At 44.7% G+C, this 18890-nt stretch overlaps 5 protein-coding genes across 5 annotated transcripts; 2 read left to right on the top strand and 3 right to left on the bottom strand.

The window, feature by feature from the left end:
• Positions 1-226: 226 nt before the first annotated feature.
• Positions 227-6086, bottom strand: I203_106493 (uncharacterized protein; the record flags this gene model as incomplete). Its single annotated transcript, XM_065517984.1, has 14 exons — positions 227-469; positions 748-1151; positions 1236-1339; positions 1404-1810; positions 1878-1995; positions 2062-2289; positions 2359-3076; positions 3131-3323; positions 3378-3463; positions 3524-3641; positions 3734-4648; positions 4716-4945; positions 4995-5726; positions 5810-6086. 14 exons carry the CDS (start codon positions 6084-6086, stop codon positions 227-229), a joined length of 4773 nt encoding a protein of 1590 aa, XP_065373288.1.
• A 564-nt stretch (positions 6087-6650) lies between these two features.
• I203_106492 (uncharacterized protein) lies at positions 6651-7712 on the top strand (the record flags this gene model as incomplete). The annotated part of the gene is made up of 4 exons (XM_019150266.2): positions 6651-6675; positions 6824-7007; positions 7131-7432; positions 7543-7712. The coding sequence occupies 4 exons, from the start codon at positions 6651-6653 to the stop codon at positions 7710-7712; spliced, it is 681 nt and encodes a 226-aa protein (XP_019000594.2).
• Positions 7713-8387: 675 nt separating this feature from the next.
• On the bottom strand, positions 8388-10709 carry I203_106491 (uncharacterized protein; the record flags this gene model as incomplete). Its single annotated transcript, XM_019150267.1, has 9 exons — positions 8388-8453; positions 8520-8562; positions 8633-8740; positions 8865-9422; positions 9501-9680; positions 9755-9974; positions 10124-10387; positions 10451-10522; positions 10646-10709. The coding sequence occupies 9 exons, from the start codon at positions 10707-10709 to the stop codon at positions 8388-8390; spliced, it is 1575 nt and encodes a 524-aa protein (XP_019000595.1).
• A 568-nt stretch (positions 10710-11277) lies between these two features.
• I203_106490 (DNA replication complex GINS protein PSF2) lies at positions 11278-12178 on the top strand (the record flags this gene model as incomplete). The annotated part of the gene is made up of 5 exons (XM_019150268.1): positions 11278-11397; positions 11461-11575; positions 11664-11763; positions 11851-11977; positions 12056-12178. 5 exons carry the CDS (start codon positions 11278-11280, stop codon positions 12176-12178), a joined length of 585 nt encoding a protein of 194 aa, XP_019000596.1.
• A 2276-nt stretch (positions 12179-14454) lies between these two features.
• I203_106489 (uncharacterized protein) lies at positions 14455-17634 on the bottom strand (the record flags this gene model as incomplete). Its single annotated transcript, XM_019150269.1, has 4 exons — positions 14455-16571; positions 16626-17287; positions 17358-17467; positions 17611-17634. The coding sequence occupies 4 exons, from the start codon at positions 17632-17634 to the stop codon at positions 14455-14457; spliced, it is 2913 nt and encodes a 970-aa protein (XP_019000597.1).
• Positions 17635-18890: the final 1256 nt, after the last annotated feature.

Here is an 18890-nt window from a genome sequence, read left to right as displayed (position 1 = left end):
TACCTCCGTGATAGCTCCTTTTTTCTAGTGACTAGATATATGGGGAAGGGATGAGAGGGATGTCTATTCGTAATGTATGTTGTATAACCTCGCAAAGTGTGATTTAGGACATGCGTTCTATATGACGTTTCATGAGATCGAATCTACTCTACTCTACAAATCATATATACACTGACTCGACGATGATCTCTCCTTTCTACATATATTTAACGTATATTGAGGCCACTCACGCCTGTCCCTCACTTGGCTGTTGTGTTTGTACCGCTGAGGCTGGCGCAGGTGTTGGAGGGGGAATAGCCTCATCTAGGAAACCAGGTAAGACTCTTTCTATCCTTTCTACACTCTTATCCCATAATTCTCTTTGTTCAGGTGTACGTGTATCTTCCGTACCGGTAGCGGGGGGAGGTACGAGCAAGTTTGAGGAATGCATAACTAGGACGACGTTCTTGAGTGATTCGGAAGCTTCGTTCTGTGTCAAGCGTCATGTCAGCATTTGATCTCGAATGTATGAGGTCATACGACAATGATGCCGGATAGCAAGGTAAGATAGTCCTAGTCTTCCTCTCTCCTTTCACTCCTGCACTGTTCCCCTCGTTTTCCCCACCATCCCCTCTGTCTATCTCCCTATCTCTCTTCCCTGCCGTCTCCTCCTCAACCATCCCCAAGATCTCTCCCCCCTACTCCTCCACTCCTTCTGTCTCCCTCACATAGACTAATGACGAAATGAATCAATACAAGCAGACTCACCATCAAATCCCTCTCTCCTCTCATGAACCTCTCCAACTTATCCAACACACCGACCCAAAGCCCCTCAACCACCTTGGGATTTCCATATTCTACCAACTTGATCACATACTGTAAGAATATCTTACAAAGCAACGTACAAGCTTTTAAGCGAGTTTCGGCCATTTCCCTATACTGAGTTTGGCTTTGAGCCGTTTGGGAAGATTTGAGTAATTCGTCTAATACGGGGAAAAGGATCTTATCGAATATGATTAAGAGGATTTCGGCTGATATGTTGCTTGAAAGTAATTGAGTTGATAATAATAATCTTTGAAGGTAGGCTATAGCTCGTTGGCGGATTTGAGAACATCCGTTTATACATTGCTTGCCTATCACCAATAATGGTGGAAGCCAGAATGTATTGAATGCTGCAGAGGAAAATAACATGACATTATACAAGTTTATCAGCTTGGTCACATTCCATTGATTTAGAAGATCGACTAATCACCCACCTTCATGTTCACCCAATCCACTCTTAGCTATCAAACCAGGAATCACATTCCTTAATTCATATAACGAGTCCAAAGCAGTCAAACCTCTTTCGACCGTCGGACCTCTATGTCGGCCCATACAGGTAAGCGAGTCGTTCATACTGGGAACCTTGCGTTGAACCAACTCACAAGCTAGTATTTTGATTCTGATGGGAGGCACTCCTTCTATTCTGCTGTGATCTATTCGCAGCCGCCGCTCCAGCAGCAGTAGCAAATTCATCCAGGAGGGCAACAGTTCCAGAATAATTATCGTTCGTTAATCCAGGTCCAGACTCTCCTGCACTAGACGACCCCGAGGAGGAAGCCATCTTTTGAACGATTTGTAAAGTCACTTTACTAGCTTCCGGATGAGCTACAGTCGCTCTGAATAACGCGATAACCAGATTCCATTCTGTCTGGGAAGATACCACGCTCTTATCTTTCTCTAGAATCCTTGCTACTCCTGCCATCAATTGTTCGGATACCGAGTTGAGTACAGTTGAGGGAAGTGAGCGAAGTACGTCAAGTGCGATGTAAAGTTGATCTCGGAGTTCAGGCTGTGTATATATCATCAAACAATTCGATCAATATATATCAACTATTGGACAGGTAGAAGAGACTGACCTTTTCAGAAACGATCAAGCATAATCGTAATAATCCCACGACAGCTCTCTCAATGAGCAGAACACTGTACGACTGAGCCGAAGAGAGCAGTGAAGAGATATACTCGAAAATGATTGGCCTGGTACATCCACAAGGTCAGCCATCATATAACCGCGAAGGAAGTTGTAGTTCCGAATCATCTCACCAAGTCTCCGCTATGTTCTCTTTACTCCTACTAGCTAGACTAACCATCATTTCCAGATGGAACACACACGCTGGATCGTAAGGTAATTGACCTTCGAATCTCACTAATACCGGTGAACCAGTCTCGCCTCGTACTTCAGATCTAGCCTGGAGTTTGGCGGTCGTACGTGATTCAGCTAAGAATCGAATAGCTCGTAAGGCAGGTAAGAGGGCCTCGACGTTGAGCGCTCTGCGGTCAATCATCAGCATGAAGTCAAACAGGTTTGAAAGGCCATGGTGAGCTTAAATGTAAACTTACAATATCTCAGCATACAATTCTTCTAATTTACAGCTGGACAAACAATCGACCGCTACTAGCGTATTCTCCACATCCTCATCCGATGTTTCCATCACCAGCACCTCGTTACTCTGACCGTACGGACTCAACAAATAACTTGACAAGGTCGATAGCAAGCCTCCTTCAGGTCTTCGTTCAGGTTGAGGTGTAGGCGCGGAAGCCTTCATCGGTATAGTCGTGGTACCAGCTAAGAAATCTTCCATCTGTAACATCGGGGTAGGCAACAATTGATGCAAAAACAGTGTCTGGAACATCTCGAATATCGATAACCATCCTTCTCTTATCGCTGATCCATTTCCATTCGCAATAGTAAATAGCACAACGGTAGCTAGTTGTGAACGGTATGACTGACCGAATCGGATCGATAATGGCGAAACGGTCAATGTCTGGCCTTCTTTCTCTACTGAGGGATAGTTGGACATCTGATAGCCATCTTCGGTCTCATCAAGTAATCCTGTCGCACTAGATAGCGATTGGACAATAGTATCGAATACCTCGAGAAGCCTGAAATGTCCTGCAAGAGAAGCACATTGGCGGAAGCCCGTTATGGCTTTTTGTATAACGTGCTCATCTTGAGCTGAGGTCGTGAACGCGTACGCAAAGGAGGATATAAGTGGTCGCCAAGAGAGCTTGAACATGGCTTCGTCGAAGACGGCAGTATTGCAAATGATCATAGGGCCTAAGGAAGATCGTCAGCTGGAATGTATGAACGCATCTTAGCAAGCCAGCTCACCTGCAGTCCTAGACCTCTGCATCAAGCTCTTCCACGCATATTCGAATCCATGTTGTCCAGCATGCTCTTCGGGTAAGATAATTTCCCTCTTCTTAATTGATTCGTGGATCGATGCTAGGTATTCGGGATCGAAATCTTTTCCCCCGTTCACACCTCGCAGATTCTTCTTATAATCCTCGATAGTCATTCGTTTCTGGTACGGTCAGTTAGCTTATGTCCAATTATCGCGCATCACAGTGGAACCCACTCTATTCTGGGGATTATGTAAATCGGTGTTGAGCATGATAACCGAATACGCAAGCACATAAACAGCATCCTGATCGACGATCTCGGCTAAAGATAAATATCAATGGTCAGTTCAGATTCCCTCAAATATCGGTGAAGGTAACCGACCAGGTTTGAATGAGAAGAAGTGTTCCGCAAAAGTTTCCGTTATCCTAGCTATCGGTTGAGCTTCACCCGGTAGCCTGAAAGTTTCCAGTAGTTCTCGCATCGCATCCGCTATCGATTTCTGTAAGAGTTCGTATACATGTCAGCGTTCGGATCAGCCACACGAGAGTCAAAGGAGCTCAAGTTTTTTAAGATGCGGAAAGAACTACTCACCCCTTTGAAGTCGAACAGACCGATAAAAGCTTTTAACAACCCCAACTGATCCGGTCTACTTATATATTCTCCAACTAACTTCTTATCTAACCTACTTGAACTTCTTAGAAATCTTGCGATTGCGAGGTTCTTCTTATCTTCTTCTGTCTCTTCACCACCGGCCTCAGGGGAGATAATACCTTCTTTCTCTAAGATTGCCAAACCAGTCTTGGGTTTTTGATTAAATAACGAAGCACCAGTCAATAATACTCCTTTTCTCGATTTCTGTTCAATGAGAATTTCATATCCCGTATAATCAGGCGACCAAGGTTCTTCAGATCCATCTAATCTCTCTGCCATCGTACTGACGAACGATAATAATATTTCCAAAGAGAGAAGTTGGGTGTTGTCCAATCCATCGAACAAATTGGTCGATCCATCACCTTTAGGTGGTCCCGAAGGATAAACACCTCGAGTCAAGAACGTCATAAGTCTCTCAAATATATCTTCACTCTCTGTCGAACAGTCGAAATTCACCCAACAGTCCACCATGAAACTTGGTCTGAGAGCGATCTGAGTGAGAGTATCAAGCATGAGCTCTTTTGTTTCGTTCGGAACAGGTGGGAGTAAGCTGAGAGGTCGAGGAGTGGCTGAGGGTGCGGGAGAATCTATAGGAGGTTTTTCTCCGTTGACCGGAGTCGCACGACCGTCTGTTGAGCCACCAGTAAGACTAGGTGTACCAGGTCGGGAAGGAGGGTCTGATCGACCTAAGAGATGAGGAGGGATAGGCGAAGGGTTCGGAGGGGTAAGTCGATCAATGAGATATGAGAGGAATAGCTCGAGTTGCAGCTTCAATTGAGGTAGTAGAGTCGAGAAGAGAGTTGAGGTGGTACGAAGGGATTGGGCGAGAAGGGATGGTGAATCAGAGCGGGTAAGCTAAAAAGGTGTATAATGAATTAGCTGACGATCCTTGAAGCCACTTTTCACCGTGATCACAGCTTACCTGGAAGAGGTATCGACAACCTTCGTCCCTTACGCCTTCCCTCAACTCAGGCCAATTGCCCAGACTGGATCCGCCAACTTCCAACGCGGTATTCAGTATAGCTAACGCTGATAATCTCATAGAGTCCGTATGAGCCTGGTCGTTGGGGTTGAGCAGAGCTATGAGCACTCGGAGAAGTTCCAGGATGGTTGGTAAACCATAAGGGGTGAATAGCGAAGGTGTAAGCTCGACTGCGATCTTGTCAGCTGGGACATGTGGCACGATTGGCAGCCAGCTTACCAGGTTCTTTCTTCTCCTCAACAGCCTTCTTTTCCTCTTCTTTCGATGTATCACCTTCTCGACTTTCGACAATCTCCTTCTCCTTCTCGGGTTCAACATTGCCGACCTGATCTTTCTCTTCCGCAGGGGATTTCTCCTCATTGACCTGTTCTTGACTTTCTTCGTTGATGACCTTCTTCGGCTGTACACCTTCATTTGCACCCAGGAGCCTTTCCACATCCTCCGGTCTGAGCACTTTCAGCCTGACGAAGCATACTCGAGTTATGCCTTGTACCGATGCTTGAGCGGAGTTCCTCACACCTTCACCTAATCTCGATCTCGCTAACATCCCTAAACCAACTTCCAACAACTCACAAACGCTCTCATCACCCATGTGATCCAACATATTTCCAATACCCTTCAGACCCTCTGTAGGAGTCGGCACGGGTATGGGAGCAATGAGAGAATCGATCACTTTGAGTAGTTTGATTAATACCAGTTCGTCCTGCTGAGGGGAAGATGAAGGGAATCGACATTGAGATAAGGCCGAGGTAATATGTGTCAGTGAGAGCTGTAATGGTGTCAACGGTGTGATTTCCAATGAAGGTGGTGTGAGGTAGAGTGGAAGGATTGATAAGATTATTGAATTGAGGGATGAGAGAGATAGGGAGGTGATAGGTCCGGACGTCAATGGGGATCGTATCAATGCTAAGAACGGTGCGCATATATCAAGGGGCGAGAGAGCGGTAATGTCTGTAAATAAAAATATCACAGAATCAGCTTCATGATCAGGCTAAACATATCGCACACCGAGTATGTAATTTGACTCGGCTCACCCTTCACACCGCTTAGTGTCCTTCTGAGCTCTACGAACCCATCCATCAAATCACCTTCGTCCACGCCTCCTTCACTGCCCCTCGCACCTCTCCTGCTTCCACTTCTGATTGACCCTTGCCTTCCCAGCCTATGTGACCGGAGTGAAGGCGAAGAGGAGGAAGCGTAGGAGGAGGATGAAGTTGATGCCCACCGCTGGTTTCGCCTCATGGCTGAAGTCACCGTCTGGACCTCCTGCAAGAGGAGGGTGACAGGAGGTAAGTCGGCAGAATATGACATGGTTCCGAGTCGCTCTGGGTCGATTCACCGCGATGTGGGTATGAGAGAGAGGAACTGAGATCAGTCGTATCGTGATCTGGGTATGAGTGAGTTGTATCGATGGTCTGACGCGTCAGCAATGTGATTGCGAGATGACAACGATTGATCTAGTGGGCTGTGGTATAAGCAATTCTCGTCAACAACCTCGACCTGGAGCATTGAGCATTGATGATTGATGAGGGTGGATGGTTGAAGACGTGTAGCCGGTAACTGGATGGAAAGTTATCTCAGTCTCCCATTTAAGATATGCACCGTACGAGCACTGACGCTGACGCTGCTTCAGACGCGCAAGCTCACCCACTACAACATCAACCACATCCATATCCATAAGATAGAACATACAGCACCACCAACAACCTTGGATATATCACCAACGATACACAGAAGAGGAAGAGCACCCACACCGATCCACTGGACCACCCCGGAGAGCTCTCAGCATCGATCACCTCTCGTTCAATTCATCATCGTCACTTCTGATCTCGCTCGACCACCCATTTCATCGAGTAGACACAGACGTCTTTTATCATGGAGTGTTCATTCGGTCTTACAGGTGAGTTGATCATATGAAGCAAGAGATCAAACCTCCCACCCCTCTCTCTTAGCGGTCTGGATAGATAGGCAATGTCATGTTTCCTTCTTCACCCAAATCTTCTCCACCAGCACAGCACACTGACCACTGCTACCCCACACCTATACAGGCAAAGACTACGTCCTGCTATGTTCCGACATGTCAGCCGGACGATCAATCATCCGAATGAAATCTGACGAAAACAAAATCAAAGCTTTGGGACCTCATCTGGCGATGGCCTACGGTGGTGAACCGGGAGATACCAACAATTTCGCTGAATACGTAGAGAGGAATATGAGGTTATATCATATCAGGTGGGTGAAATGGTCTCCCGCTGTTGAATCATCATTCATACTTTATATCTTCATGATCTATCCCTCATGGAATGGTCAATACAAGTTAATGAGCCAACACACTAACGGATGATGATTCTGTAGAAATCATTACCCCCTTCTTCCCGCCTCTGCATCAGCATGGATCCGACGCACACTCGCAGAATCCATTCGATCTCGACACCCATACTCTGTCAACCTCCTTTTAGCTGGATACGATACGACAACTTCCAAACCCCATTTATACTGGATAGATTATCTCGGTACGAAAGCGGTCGTACCCTATGCTGCACACGGGATGGGTGTGTATGTGAGTTTGAGTACGATGGATAAATGGTGGTTTAACGATATGAACAAGAGAGAGGGGGTGGAAGTTTTGAAGAAATGTATTGACGAGGTTAAGAAACGTAAGTGACACTATGTCTACATCAATTCACCATATATCATTCATAAAAATTGGAGATATACATATATATCAAGGGTTGGATTGGTGCTGATACTACTATGCCTGAACCAGGTATCACCGTCCACTTCAACTTCAACTGTATCCTCATTGACAAAGATGGTATCCATCAAATCAACATCGAATCTCAAGATCCACTCTCCGAATTAGAATCCAAAGATTCATCAGCATCTATCGTGGTCGACGCTCCTAATCCACCTTTGGACGTAGGTGTGACTGCTTAACCGCGAGAGAAGTGATATATCGTGATACAATAGTACATACAGGTAAAAATATGATATGAAGTTGAAAGAACAAAAACATGTATACATATATCCTCATGATGCGTGCTGTGATTTATACTGTAGATGATCAGAAATAGGTATTTGCCATTACGTCTGATCAGCTATCAAGTTGCCACATGTTTTTTTCCCTCTCTCCCAGGTATTGAAATATTTTTGGATATTCCGCCGCGAATGGCTATCAAGTCATTGAATTCATGTCCATCCCATTCCAACCGATCATATAAACCCAAACGATGCTATAAATGTAACATCCATCGTATCATATAACCTCCTCCCTCTATGTCATATATATATATATATACATATATATCCCTCGGATGATATTCGAATTTCCCGTAATGTGTCTATCCCAAGAAAGGTGAAAAGGATCATAATGAGATGGTATGAGTATTGCAAAATGGTAGTTTAAGGTGGCATCTAAAATTGAAATGAAGAACAACGAAGGATTGAATGGAGGATTGTGTTATTCGGTTTATGGTATACGTTTTGTTCTAAGGATGAAGAGGGGAATGCATCGATCAAATCGGATTTATGATCCTTCCTATGTACCGAAACTGTTCCCATTATAACCATGTCAGCACTGATACCGGACGTCGCTTGAGACAGGGACTTCACTTACATTCCCAACATCTTAAATGGAGCTGTCTTCTGACCCTCCTGTCCAAGTAAATTACATTCGACCTATCATCGGACAAAGATCAACATCAGAAAACATATTGGCAGATGACATATAAAATGAAAACTCACATAATGAGGTCCAGCAGCAACACCAGAATCGATGATCGTCAATCTATCGATTCGAAGCTCACCCGTCAGCACCGTCTTTGCAAGTTGGTAAGCAATTTCGTTCCTCTACTCACGTTGGCGTTGTATCGTGTACATCGGCAATACCGCTCAATTCCACTGCGTTTGCAAAATTATCATCTACCCAGCATGCTGCTCTGCCTAGTGGTCGGTCCTCGGGGTTCCTAGGTGAACAAAAGGAAAGAATCAGTAACACTTCTTCGGATTCTCAAAATATGCTGTCCCGTGGAGCCGAGACTATACGTTTCAAACGGCATACCAGTAGAAACAGATCGAATCCAAACTCACTGAAGATAGTAGATAGCCACCTCACCCGCACTCAGCGTAATCGGTACTCTAAATTTACTTCCCGCCAATTCAGCATACCAATAATGTTTCTCTTCCTGCGCCGCACCCTTGGACGGATGATAGGCGTACCATCCCGACCCGAAGAAATGTGAAGGTGGAAGGGGGTTGATGAGATCATTTGCCGATACGCAGAAAGGGTTTACTTCCCTGAATCTTAAAATATCAGATGGTCTATCGGATAACATCGCTTGAGGAACTTTGATAGCTCTTTGTTTCGCCGCGATACCTCCTCCTTCAGCTTCTAACTCCTCTTTCGATTGGACCGACTCTCCTTGAAGAACCGTCTGGTCGGTAGACGGTCCTCCCATGTAAGGTACGTCAAACGCATGTCCCATCGTTGCTGCCCATCCGGCACAGATCTGAGATTGCATATAAGATATTATGATGTCCGCAATGAGCTCGTGCCCTGCCGCGTTGGCTAGTACTGGATCGGTGAAGAATGAACTTCGAGCTTGTTCAGGGTCAGATAAGTAATCTTGGTATAGGAGTCCTTTTGCACTATGATTGAGAGGTATAAATGGTCAGCTTGCGATAATAGAGTATGAGCGGTGTTACTACCGCTCATAGTACACTCACCTGATATGAGGAACATCGTAGAATTGAGCAACGACAGTATGTAAGAGCTCTGGACCGGCAAAGCCATTTTGAGCTTGGATCTGAGGAGAGAAATGACCCAAAATGATAACGGCAGGTTGATCGGGTCTGACCAATATTGATCGAACGAGCAATTCGAAGTGCGTCAACCATTCAGGATCACTGCACCGAAACACCAATGAATACAGCTGTCCATCATCGTCATTGTTCTGACAGGAGGGTGTAGGTAAACTTACTTTGGATCCGAAGCATCAAATTCCAAAATGACCAAGTCAGTTTGATCAGGTAGATGGTGCATTGAGCAATAAGCGAAATAAGCTGAGTCGGTTCTTCGTGCCGCTCCATTGGTTACTTCAGATGCTGGGTGGGGGAAAACAGAGTTCCACCAATCGAAGAATTTCGCAGGGTAACATCGAGGTGAAACTGGATCATCACCTGCACCGTGGCATGCGGAGACTACGGAACGACTCATGTAATCAGCAAAATAATAATGCTTGTGTCATTTCCGAGATGAAAGACAAAGTAGGAAGAGGAAAGACAAAAGAGGAGAAGGATATTCATGACACCAAGATACCTAGTAATGTTAAGAATTCAGTTTTACTCACCTGATCCACCCAAGATACTAATCGTGACAGGCAAACCAGCCATAGCTTTTTGAACGACTCTCTGGATTCTCGCACCGCTCCCGACGTGTAATCTAGATTTCAACAATCCCCATTGACCTCTCTTCTCAGCGATCTTATCACCTGGTCCAAAGACGGGACAGAAATCGAATGGTGCGGGATCGGCAGCTGAGGCATTTAAGTAATCTCGTGGTGTAAGGAGACCACCGGTAGTAGCGTATGGTGAGGATGATGGGTCCGATGATGCTAGAAAACCCACACAACGAATGTCAGCGACGGCAAAGATGTCAAGAAAACCATTCGACTCACGGAATAAGAATCTTGATAACGTGAGGAGACCGATTATACCTACTATCAATAGCCATATACGATGTGATAGACCTGCATTAGGTATATCAGCATCTTCGTTCACCTTTTCAAGTATGTGAGGCATTGATGAATGCATTGTTACAACAAGTGTGACAGGTTGACAGGTGTGAGACTTTCATCATCATCATCACTCACCATATAAGGTCCCAGGTCTATTCCCGCCCTTCTCATCTAAGCCCACTTTGACCTCTCTTAACATACTGAAGAGCAGTTCTCCACCTCGGATTGCAGAGTCTTGTCACCCAAAGCTTTTGATGTGAAAGGATGTCTGCCGATGCCTCCTATCTACAGAGGTGACAGCGCGTCAAGTCGGAAAATTCGTTAACGTGTCGATGAAATGTCGTCGAACGGAGCTTCTCTATGACCAGAGGATCTAGCAGCAAGCTGAGTGTGACAAGCCTTGGTCAAGATAATATCTAGGACCTATCTGTGACGCTGAGAAGAGAAGGGACCTGAGCTTATAGGACAGGCAGAGATGAGATTGTACTCATACTTGATCTTTGACAGGTGGGAGGTGAAGGGGAAACCGAATAACGAGAATGGACAGACTCAGGGTAAAAGTCGATCACACGAGTCAGACACGTGAACTCGCTCATCTGAGGTCGGACGCGTCGAGAATAGGTGAGCCAGAGTGAACATGAGATATCTAGAGCAGAGAATATGAAGACGACAACAATGCAAGAAACGACTGCTTGTATATCGATAGACAGCGCAGATAGTAATAAAAACCACAACTACCGAGCAAGACAGAGAGGACATCTACCAGTATGGCTCTACCGAAACATCTGCAAAATGGCTTAACGCCCGACGAATTAACGTTCCTAGCGGAGGAAGAGACGATAGATATCGTACCGTTATTTTCCATGACGAGGGTACGATTGTTGAGTGTGAGTCTAAGTCAGTTTCAACCAACGAGGAACTGTGTGCTTAGGCTAGTGTTGATACGATAGGGAATATACGGTCCATTCACACCTCCCTCCTCAGCCAAAGTCCCCTTATGGCTTGCATTGTCGCTGAAGAGGAAAAGGAAATGTAGGATAGTACCTCCTGAATGGCTGAGTATAGGTAAGTCAAAACAAATCATTGCCCCCTTGTCCTTTTTTACTATCCTGTAAAACTGAATGGAAAGCTGATATACAGTTTAATATACTAGACCGAGTACAGAATGTGTTGAAAGAGGAAAGGGAAAATGCGGAATCCTTTTGTTCATTACCTAGGAGGTTCATCGAGATTTCAAAGGTATTATTGGATGTGTACGTTGAGAATTCGTTGATGATAGCAGATATCTGTGAGAATGTATCTTGTCGTGTCAAGCTAACCAAGTACGTCTGAATGTCTAGCGCTCAAGACGATTCAATGCAGCCTTCATTATTACGAAGCCTGCTAAAAGACTTGAGAGAAGTCAGACAGGCGAAGATCAGGATAGGTCTGCAGAGTGAAGGTGTAATGAGAGGTAGCTATCTGCAGGTGGGTACTCTATGATTTATCACTGCTCAGACATCAGACAAAAGTCCATCACAGTACTGACATTTATATCTTGACAAGGTGACAAACCTGACTCCATTGGAATTGAGCGAACTGAAACCTTTCCTGGTGAAAGCTATGGGTATCATGCAATCTTTAGAACCAAGGGGGGATGATGATGAAGATGAGGAAGAAGGGCAGTAGGTCTTTAGGAATTAGTAAACTGTAGCATCGCGTTTGTTTGGATTTTTCACCTGGTATGTCATATAGCCATACATCGATGGTGAGTGATTCTTCTACACCAATTTTTTTTAACCCTTGTCGAAGGATGCGTCTGATGAGTTTGATTTCTCAGTTGTACAATAGTCATATCTCCAGTCATGCATCATGAGGTATAGAAACACCAAGATTTCAAGTTAATCCAATCACGTGCATCTGACCGATAATGTCGGTCAGCGTAAATGACAAAAAGCGCAATACCGAGGATAATTGTTTTATTCATCTTTGATTTAGCGTCTTCTTCTGACAGATATATCACCTTTGTGTTCAATCGCTCGATCAAATGCTCGAGTTACATCAGGTGAGCAATATTCACATTCAAAATAATACTAACAACGGACCTTCAGATACTAACTGTATTCCGAAGATCACTTCATGCTCGTCCCTTCCTTGATTTTCTCATTGGCACCCACTAAGCATCGACCTTTGGTCTTTGCTCACTCACTCACTCACTCGGCGATATTTTCCACAACAATCATACGAGCATTGCTCCTACTCTTCGTGACTTCTTCGTGGTTCGTAGTGACGCAAGCTCAATGGACAGATGGGAATCCATACGATTCCGAATAACTGACTTGCGCCACGGGATAATGGTACGCTAACGTCGTGGCTGATAGGTCTCCTTCTGAACCTGGTATGTTGATCACTTCATTTGCGAATGTAGGCGATTGTCAAGTGAGATTTTCCATTCTGATTCTCCATCTTAGGCAACCCAAATTATCTGTCCGTCAAACTAGGTCCGAACTCTCTAGTTACATGACAACAGCATGAACGAAACTCATATTGGTATTGGCACTACCTTTGCAGAGAGGTTGTTTCGAATCCGAATATCTGTGTTCTCACTGGCAAAATTCAACTCAGAAATGTTTCTGTCACCAGAACCGAGAAGTATATCCTTCGCAAGTGGGGAATGCCACCATGATCATTGATGGATATTGGACGGGTTCTTTGGCTAGGGTGAGTCAATCATAACTAGGCTTCACAGCTTGATATGATACCACCGTATCCTTCATCTTTTCACTATCCCACTAAACTGGTATTGATCGAATGAATATCTAAATTATCTCATAGTACGTGATGTTGACATCGATGATAATCGTATACTACAAGTTATAGCTCGACTACCTCCGATCAGATTTCAATTCCGCATCCTGCACCAACCTTACCACCATGTCTACCTCTTCAACCATACATACATGAATACACAGGAACGATCAAAGGCTGTATCGATCGATGTGGATACCCAAAAAGCAATTCTACAGCTCGTGCTATCTCAGTCAGACCTATATTCGCTACCGATCCCAATTGGCAGACGTACGTATACGATTGTGAATGTTATGATACTTCATGGATTGGGACCGTCGAGAATGCTGTATCGTGCGGGTTTGGTGTAAGACACATTAATACTAGATGGTATAGCAGCGGCGGTCAGGCTGATTTGGTCGTCTGATGATGATGTCCACATTAAACAAGCTATCCTTATGAGCCTATGAACTCTATATTATATATAATATGAATATGCATTCAATATTTTCAGAACGTTACCTTATCATGTGAATGACTGAGTGGCACAAGTGCTCAACTCGCACAAAGATAACAAATAGAGCAGTCAAGAATTGATCCAGTGTTCGTTCGACATTGATGCATAATTCACGTTATATCCTTATAAACTGATCTTTTACTTTGACTTTCTCTTAACTTACTCTTTACTTTCTAATATACTGTATTCCTTTTCCCTCTATCCCGTCCTTTCGTTGTACTGTATATATATAGTGAGATCAATTACGATTCCTTTTGATAAATTCCACTGATACTGATACTGATACTTGATACTGATACTGATTTGAAAACTGTTAATTTTTGTCAAATTTGATCCAAAATAATCCAAGCAGAAAGAAACCAAGGAAGATGAATCAGCTACAAATCAAATTTCGTATGTTTGGATAGTAAGATTGTCCGATTCAGGTCGATATACGATATAAGATATAAAACTATTGCTACAGTGAGTTTGATAGTCCGAAAGTGAGTATAAAATAAATGATAGATACATATACGATTGTAGAAGGCGAGTGACGACTGAAAAGGAAGGGAGGGAGGGGATTAATTGACTTGATAATACAGTCCATACTAAAAACGAAACGAGATAGAAACAGAAAAAGAAAAGCAGAGAGGGATACCCATTCGTTGGCAGATCCCAAATACTATTTGCTAATCGGTTGAGGATTCAAACTCCAATTTGGATAAAACATTGAGTTCGCCTGTGTACTCGTATGACTTTGCACTTGAGCTTGAGTTTGAATTTGCGGTTCAATCTCATCATAAAGAGTAAAAGTAGTTTTCTTTCCATTTTCACCAGGAACCAGAGTCTGAGATGCCAATCTTTTATTTCCTGGTCGAGCCATATGAGGTGGAACACCACTTAACATCTGTTGCTTTTGATGTTGTTGACGGATGAACTGATTATTGTTGGTATCCAAGAGAGATTGAGGTATACCGAAGGAAGGGATACGTTCCGGTGCTAAAGTCTGTTCAAGTGCCGAAGAACGTTGGACTACACTTGGTAATGGTCTATTAGGCTTTTGACGACTGTTTGTTTGTGACTGTGGTGGCGACATCTTGTTGTTCTTGTCCTTGAGGTCATTGTGATTGTTACCGTTGAAGGACAATTGTGAATTGCTTTTACCCAATTTGCTGCTCGGTTGACCACTGAGGGAGAAAGACGATTGACGTTGTTGAATTTCTTTACTCCATTTACCGATATCCGCATCATCATTAGCGTTCATCCCACCGGCAGCAGGTTGTTGATTGAATAGATACGAATTTTGCGGCTCGGCAGGTCTAGGTGTCAATCCACTCAGGAAGTTGTTAAAGAATTGAGGTCCATTGATCATTGGCGATTGGAGATCAGGCATGGAGTTGGATTTACTCAATGTCCTCTTACCCATTCCTGGTCGAGGAGTAATCAAAGGTCCATTGTTCGTGTTCAATTCTAGATCGTTGTGCTTCTCGCCCATGGGTGTAAGTCCAGTCATTGGTTCAGCCATGAACAACCTCCAGAGATCTTTCACATCCGAAAGGCTCGGCATCGGTTGAGCTTCCGATTCAGGTTCTTCTGCCACACCCGTCAAAGTGGGGAACGTGGGTCGTCTAGCCGAGCCTTGAGGAACCCCAACTGGTGCAGATCCATCGGAGGACATCGAGGATCCCATAGAGCCGCCAGCTGAATACGGTTCAGGTAGAGGGATAACTGAAGACTCCGTACTACTGAGGTTATCTTGCAGCGACATCTGCGCCAAGGCGTTGGTCCATTGTCCAGCGCTTGATCTTCGACGATGCTGTTGGGAAGGAGCGAACTGAGCATCGTTGAGATCAAGGAAAGTCGAATGAGCAGATGAACTCAGAGCAGAAGCATTTTCGTCATCAGAAATGATATCTTGACGGGCTTGCCAGGCAGGATCGATGAGTTGCGAAGCCTGAGGTGGCCATTGATATGTATATTCTGCACCGAAAGGAGCGCTGGTAGACAACTGACTGCTTTGGGTCGGAGAATAATGGACAGGGGACGAACTGGATGGAACAATCTGAGCAGGATCGCTGTTATGAGTTTGAAGAGTTGGAGCAACGTTTGTTCCCTTGAGCTGCTTGTTCTGGTTCTGCCATTCTTGTCCAGATAAGAAGCCTCCAGTCGTCCCAGTGTAGCTGCTCCTTCGTTCGAAAGGCTCGTCGATATCTGGGGGACTGGTGGTATTGTTGGTCAAGGAAGGGGTGCTGGCTGTATCCTGTTGAGGAGAAGCGTTCTGAGATACGGTATTGCCTCCCTGATATTTTGTGGGTGCTTGATAAGTCTCGGCACCTTGCAGTGGGACGTTCATGGAAGCAGGAGATGGTACGATCTCGCCGGTGATGCTTCCAGGGGCAGTTCCAACGGGGAGGCTCGGATAGAGAGGTTGGCTGAAGCCACTTTGCACTGGTTGCCAATTGTTGATCGTTGCTGATTGCTGGATTTGAGGGACACTTCCCCATTGTTGATGTGGGATGGTTGACGCTGGTACAGATAAATTACCCGGAAGCGATGACACCGAGTTATTCCGTTGATGATGGTTAGTAGCTCGGGTAGTAGCGACGGGACTGCCCGTGGAATGAGGTGATGAAAATTGTGATTGAGGTGAGGTTGTGATCGCACTGCCAGTTTGGTCGTTGTGACCCATATTTGTTTGAGCAGGAGCGGTCGTGTGGCTGGGCACTAGCAGATATCCAGCCGTGCGAGACCTTTGGGTCTTGTTGTAAGAACACTTGATGTTTCGATGAGTGCATCGTACTGCAAAGGATAAAAGTTAGCTCTCAAATGCAGTCCAGCGAAGAAGGGACGTACGACAAGGATCCGCAAAGTCACACCTGACTTTCGAGTGATTACATTGATCGCATGCTCTCTTCTTAAATCCCCATTCATATAGGATACCACTACTATTGTTCAGAGGGACTTGCCCGATAGATGAATAGCCTTGCTCTGAACCAGTGATCTTCATTGGCGCCGCTGTGAAAGGCGGATCGAAAGTCGGCAGCAGATTGTTGTTATTGGGATTGGCAGGGTATGTGAGATTTCCTAAGATAGCATTGGGATTACCAGTACCAGTGACTGGATTGACAAAGGTTTGACCGTAAGGGGATGAAGACAGGTTGGTCATTCCTGCAGTAGTAGCGAAAGCTTGAGAGGGGTTTGTACTCCATGTCTGAACTTGCATCGGTCCATTTGATGATGTCGAGGCGGATGATCCAGCCAGTAGTGGATGATGGGGATACATCTTTTGAGCTTGAAGTTGAGGTTGTGGTTGTTGATTCAAACTTGCGCTTCTGGGTTTATCCTTGACTTGGTTGATATGGTTATCATCGTTGGCTTGATTGTTGGCATTCGGTTTCTTCATTGCTGAAGCAGGGAAAGATTTCCTTCTACCTTTCTTGTTAGGCTTCTTATCTTGAGGTGCATTTTCGTCAGGTGATTTATGAGCTTTGTTGACGTGTCGAGAGAGTAGATCACTAGACATGTACATAACGAGTATTATTGATTGTTGGTCATATTTCCCTGCGCAGAAAATTATGTGCTTACCTTCTTGCGAATCTCAATGGACATTCTTTACACTCGTAGGGTCTATCACCCGTATGAGCTCTAAGATGTCTACCGACATGTTGAGGTCGCGTGAAAGTTGCCGAACAGAGCTACCAGCGAGAAGTGAAAGGATTGTCAGCGAGGAGAAAACGGATGTCTGGAAAAGGAAGCTAGGAGGGGATGAGAGAATCATATTTGGGTCAAAGGATCGGGTAGGTGTAGCTAGTTCGGTACGATGAGTAATGTAACGTACCGGGCACTTATGGTCTCCCCCCATCGTGAGAAACCTATGGCAGCTTGTGTAGTAGAGAGCTCGAAGATGGCTTGAGCAAGATGAAGACTGGAGAGGCTATTCCTGAAGGTCGAGGTGCGGTATCTCTCTAGTCACTCGATTACGATCAGATTCAATTGTATTTATGTATACTTTTGCTCAACGTTCTATGAGTATCGAGTTATGGTCCTGAGGGAGTCCCGTCCAAGCCCGGTGATTCGGATTGGATGTTATACCAATTCTTAGTTGTGTAAAGTATCTAATTTGAGATTGGGTGTCACAGACACTTTGCGAGACGAGATTGTATCATTTAATCGGTCTGTCGAGACGAGCTAGAGTCTGAGTTGAGCTGATTGATTTCTTGCGTGTGTCGTTGTATTCTCTACTGTCTCTCTTCTCTCTAAGGCATCTCCATCGAAGGAATGGAATCAAGATAATTCACTTGCGATGATGAACCGCATGATACGATGAGATTGCAATGTTGATTAGCAAGAGTCTGACAGTGACGGTGGACAGTGGTGGTCGATGATGATACGGGTCCGGGAACAAAGGGGGTGATTAGCTGATTAGCTGGCTTGATTACGATTCCGATTAGGGATCATTAGAAAACTACAACACTGAATTACACCGGAGACAAGGCATACATACTACAGTTCGGTCATTTCAAGGTACTTCCGTTACCATACATCTTATTACAGATGACGTCAGTACGTCATTTACTCGCAAACAAATCTTCCGGACAATTTGGATCTCTCTCCCCTGCAGTTAGTTTCCCTTTTCTGATCTACCCTTAAGAAGTAAGTGAGTAGTAACTTTTGTTTCTTTAGACTCTCTTGTCTTCTCCCTGTCGCCTGAACAAGAGAGAGAGAGAGATCTTCTTGGGAAACGAAAACAAACAAAAAAAAAAAAACCAGACGTTAATTAAATGCAGCCAGTCCTGTGGACAACAGAAGGGAATGGATGTCTACGATCACAAGAGTCTGGACCTAAGCCGTGCTGCATCTGTATCTGTATCTGCATCTGTCATCATGGGAATATGAGATCTTACGACCGAAGCACACATACACACATACACTCTTAGACGCGCACTCACACATCCCACATACGATGAGATGATATCAAACGAAAAGAACGGGAAAGCAACGAACCGATAACTCACTAGTGATATTGTCAACCTCAATTTTAGCACCTTTTTCTCCTCTTCTTTGGTAATCGGCACTGGCCTAAAAGCACGAGTATGATATCACTTCTCTCTTTTTTAG

The sequence above is a fragment of the Kwoniella mangroviensis genome, assembly GCF_000507465.2.
Source record: "Kwoniella mangroviensis CBS 8507 chromosome 1 map unlocalized Ctg02, whole genome shotgun sequence".
Taxonomy (NCBI): domain Eukaryota; kingdom Fungi; phylum Basidiomycota; class Tremellomycetes; order Tremellales; family Cryptococcaceae; genus Kwoniella; species Kwoniella mangrovensis.
Note: the sequence above shows the minus strand (reverse complement) of the source record. Positions and strands in the feature narration are given on the sequence as shown.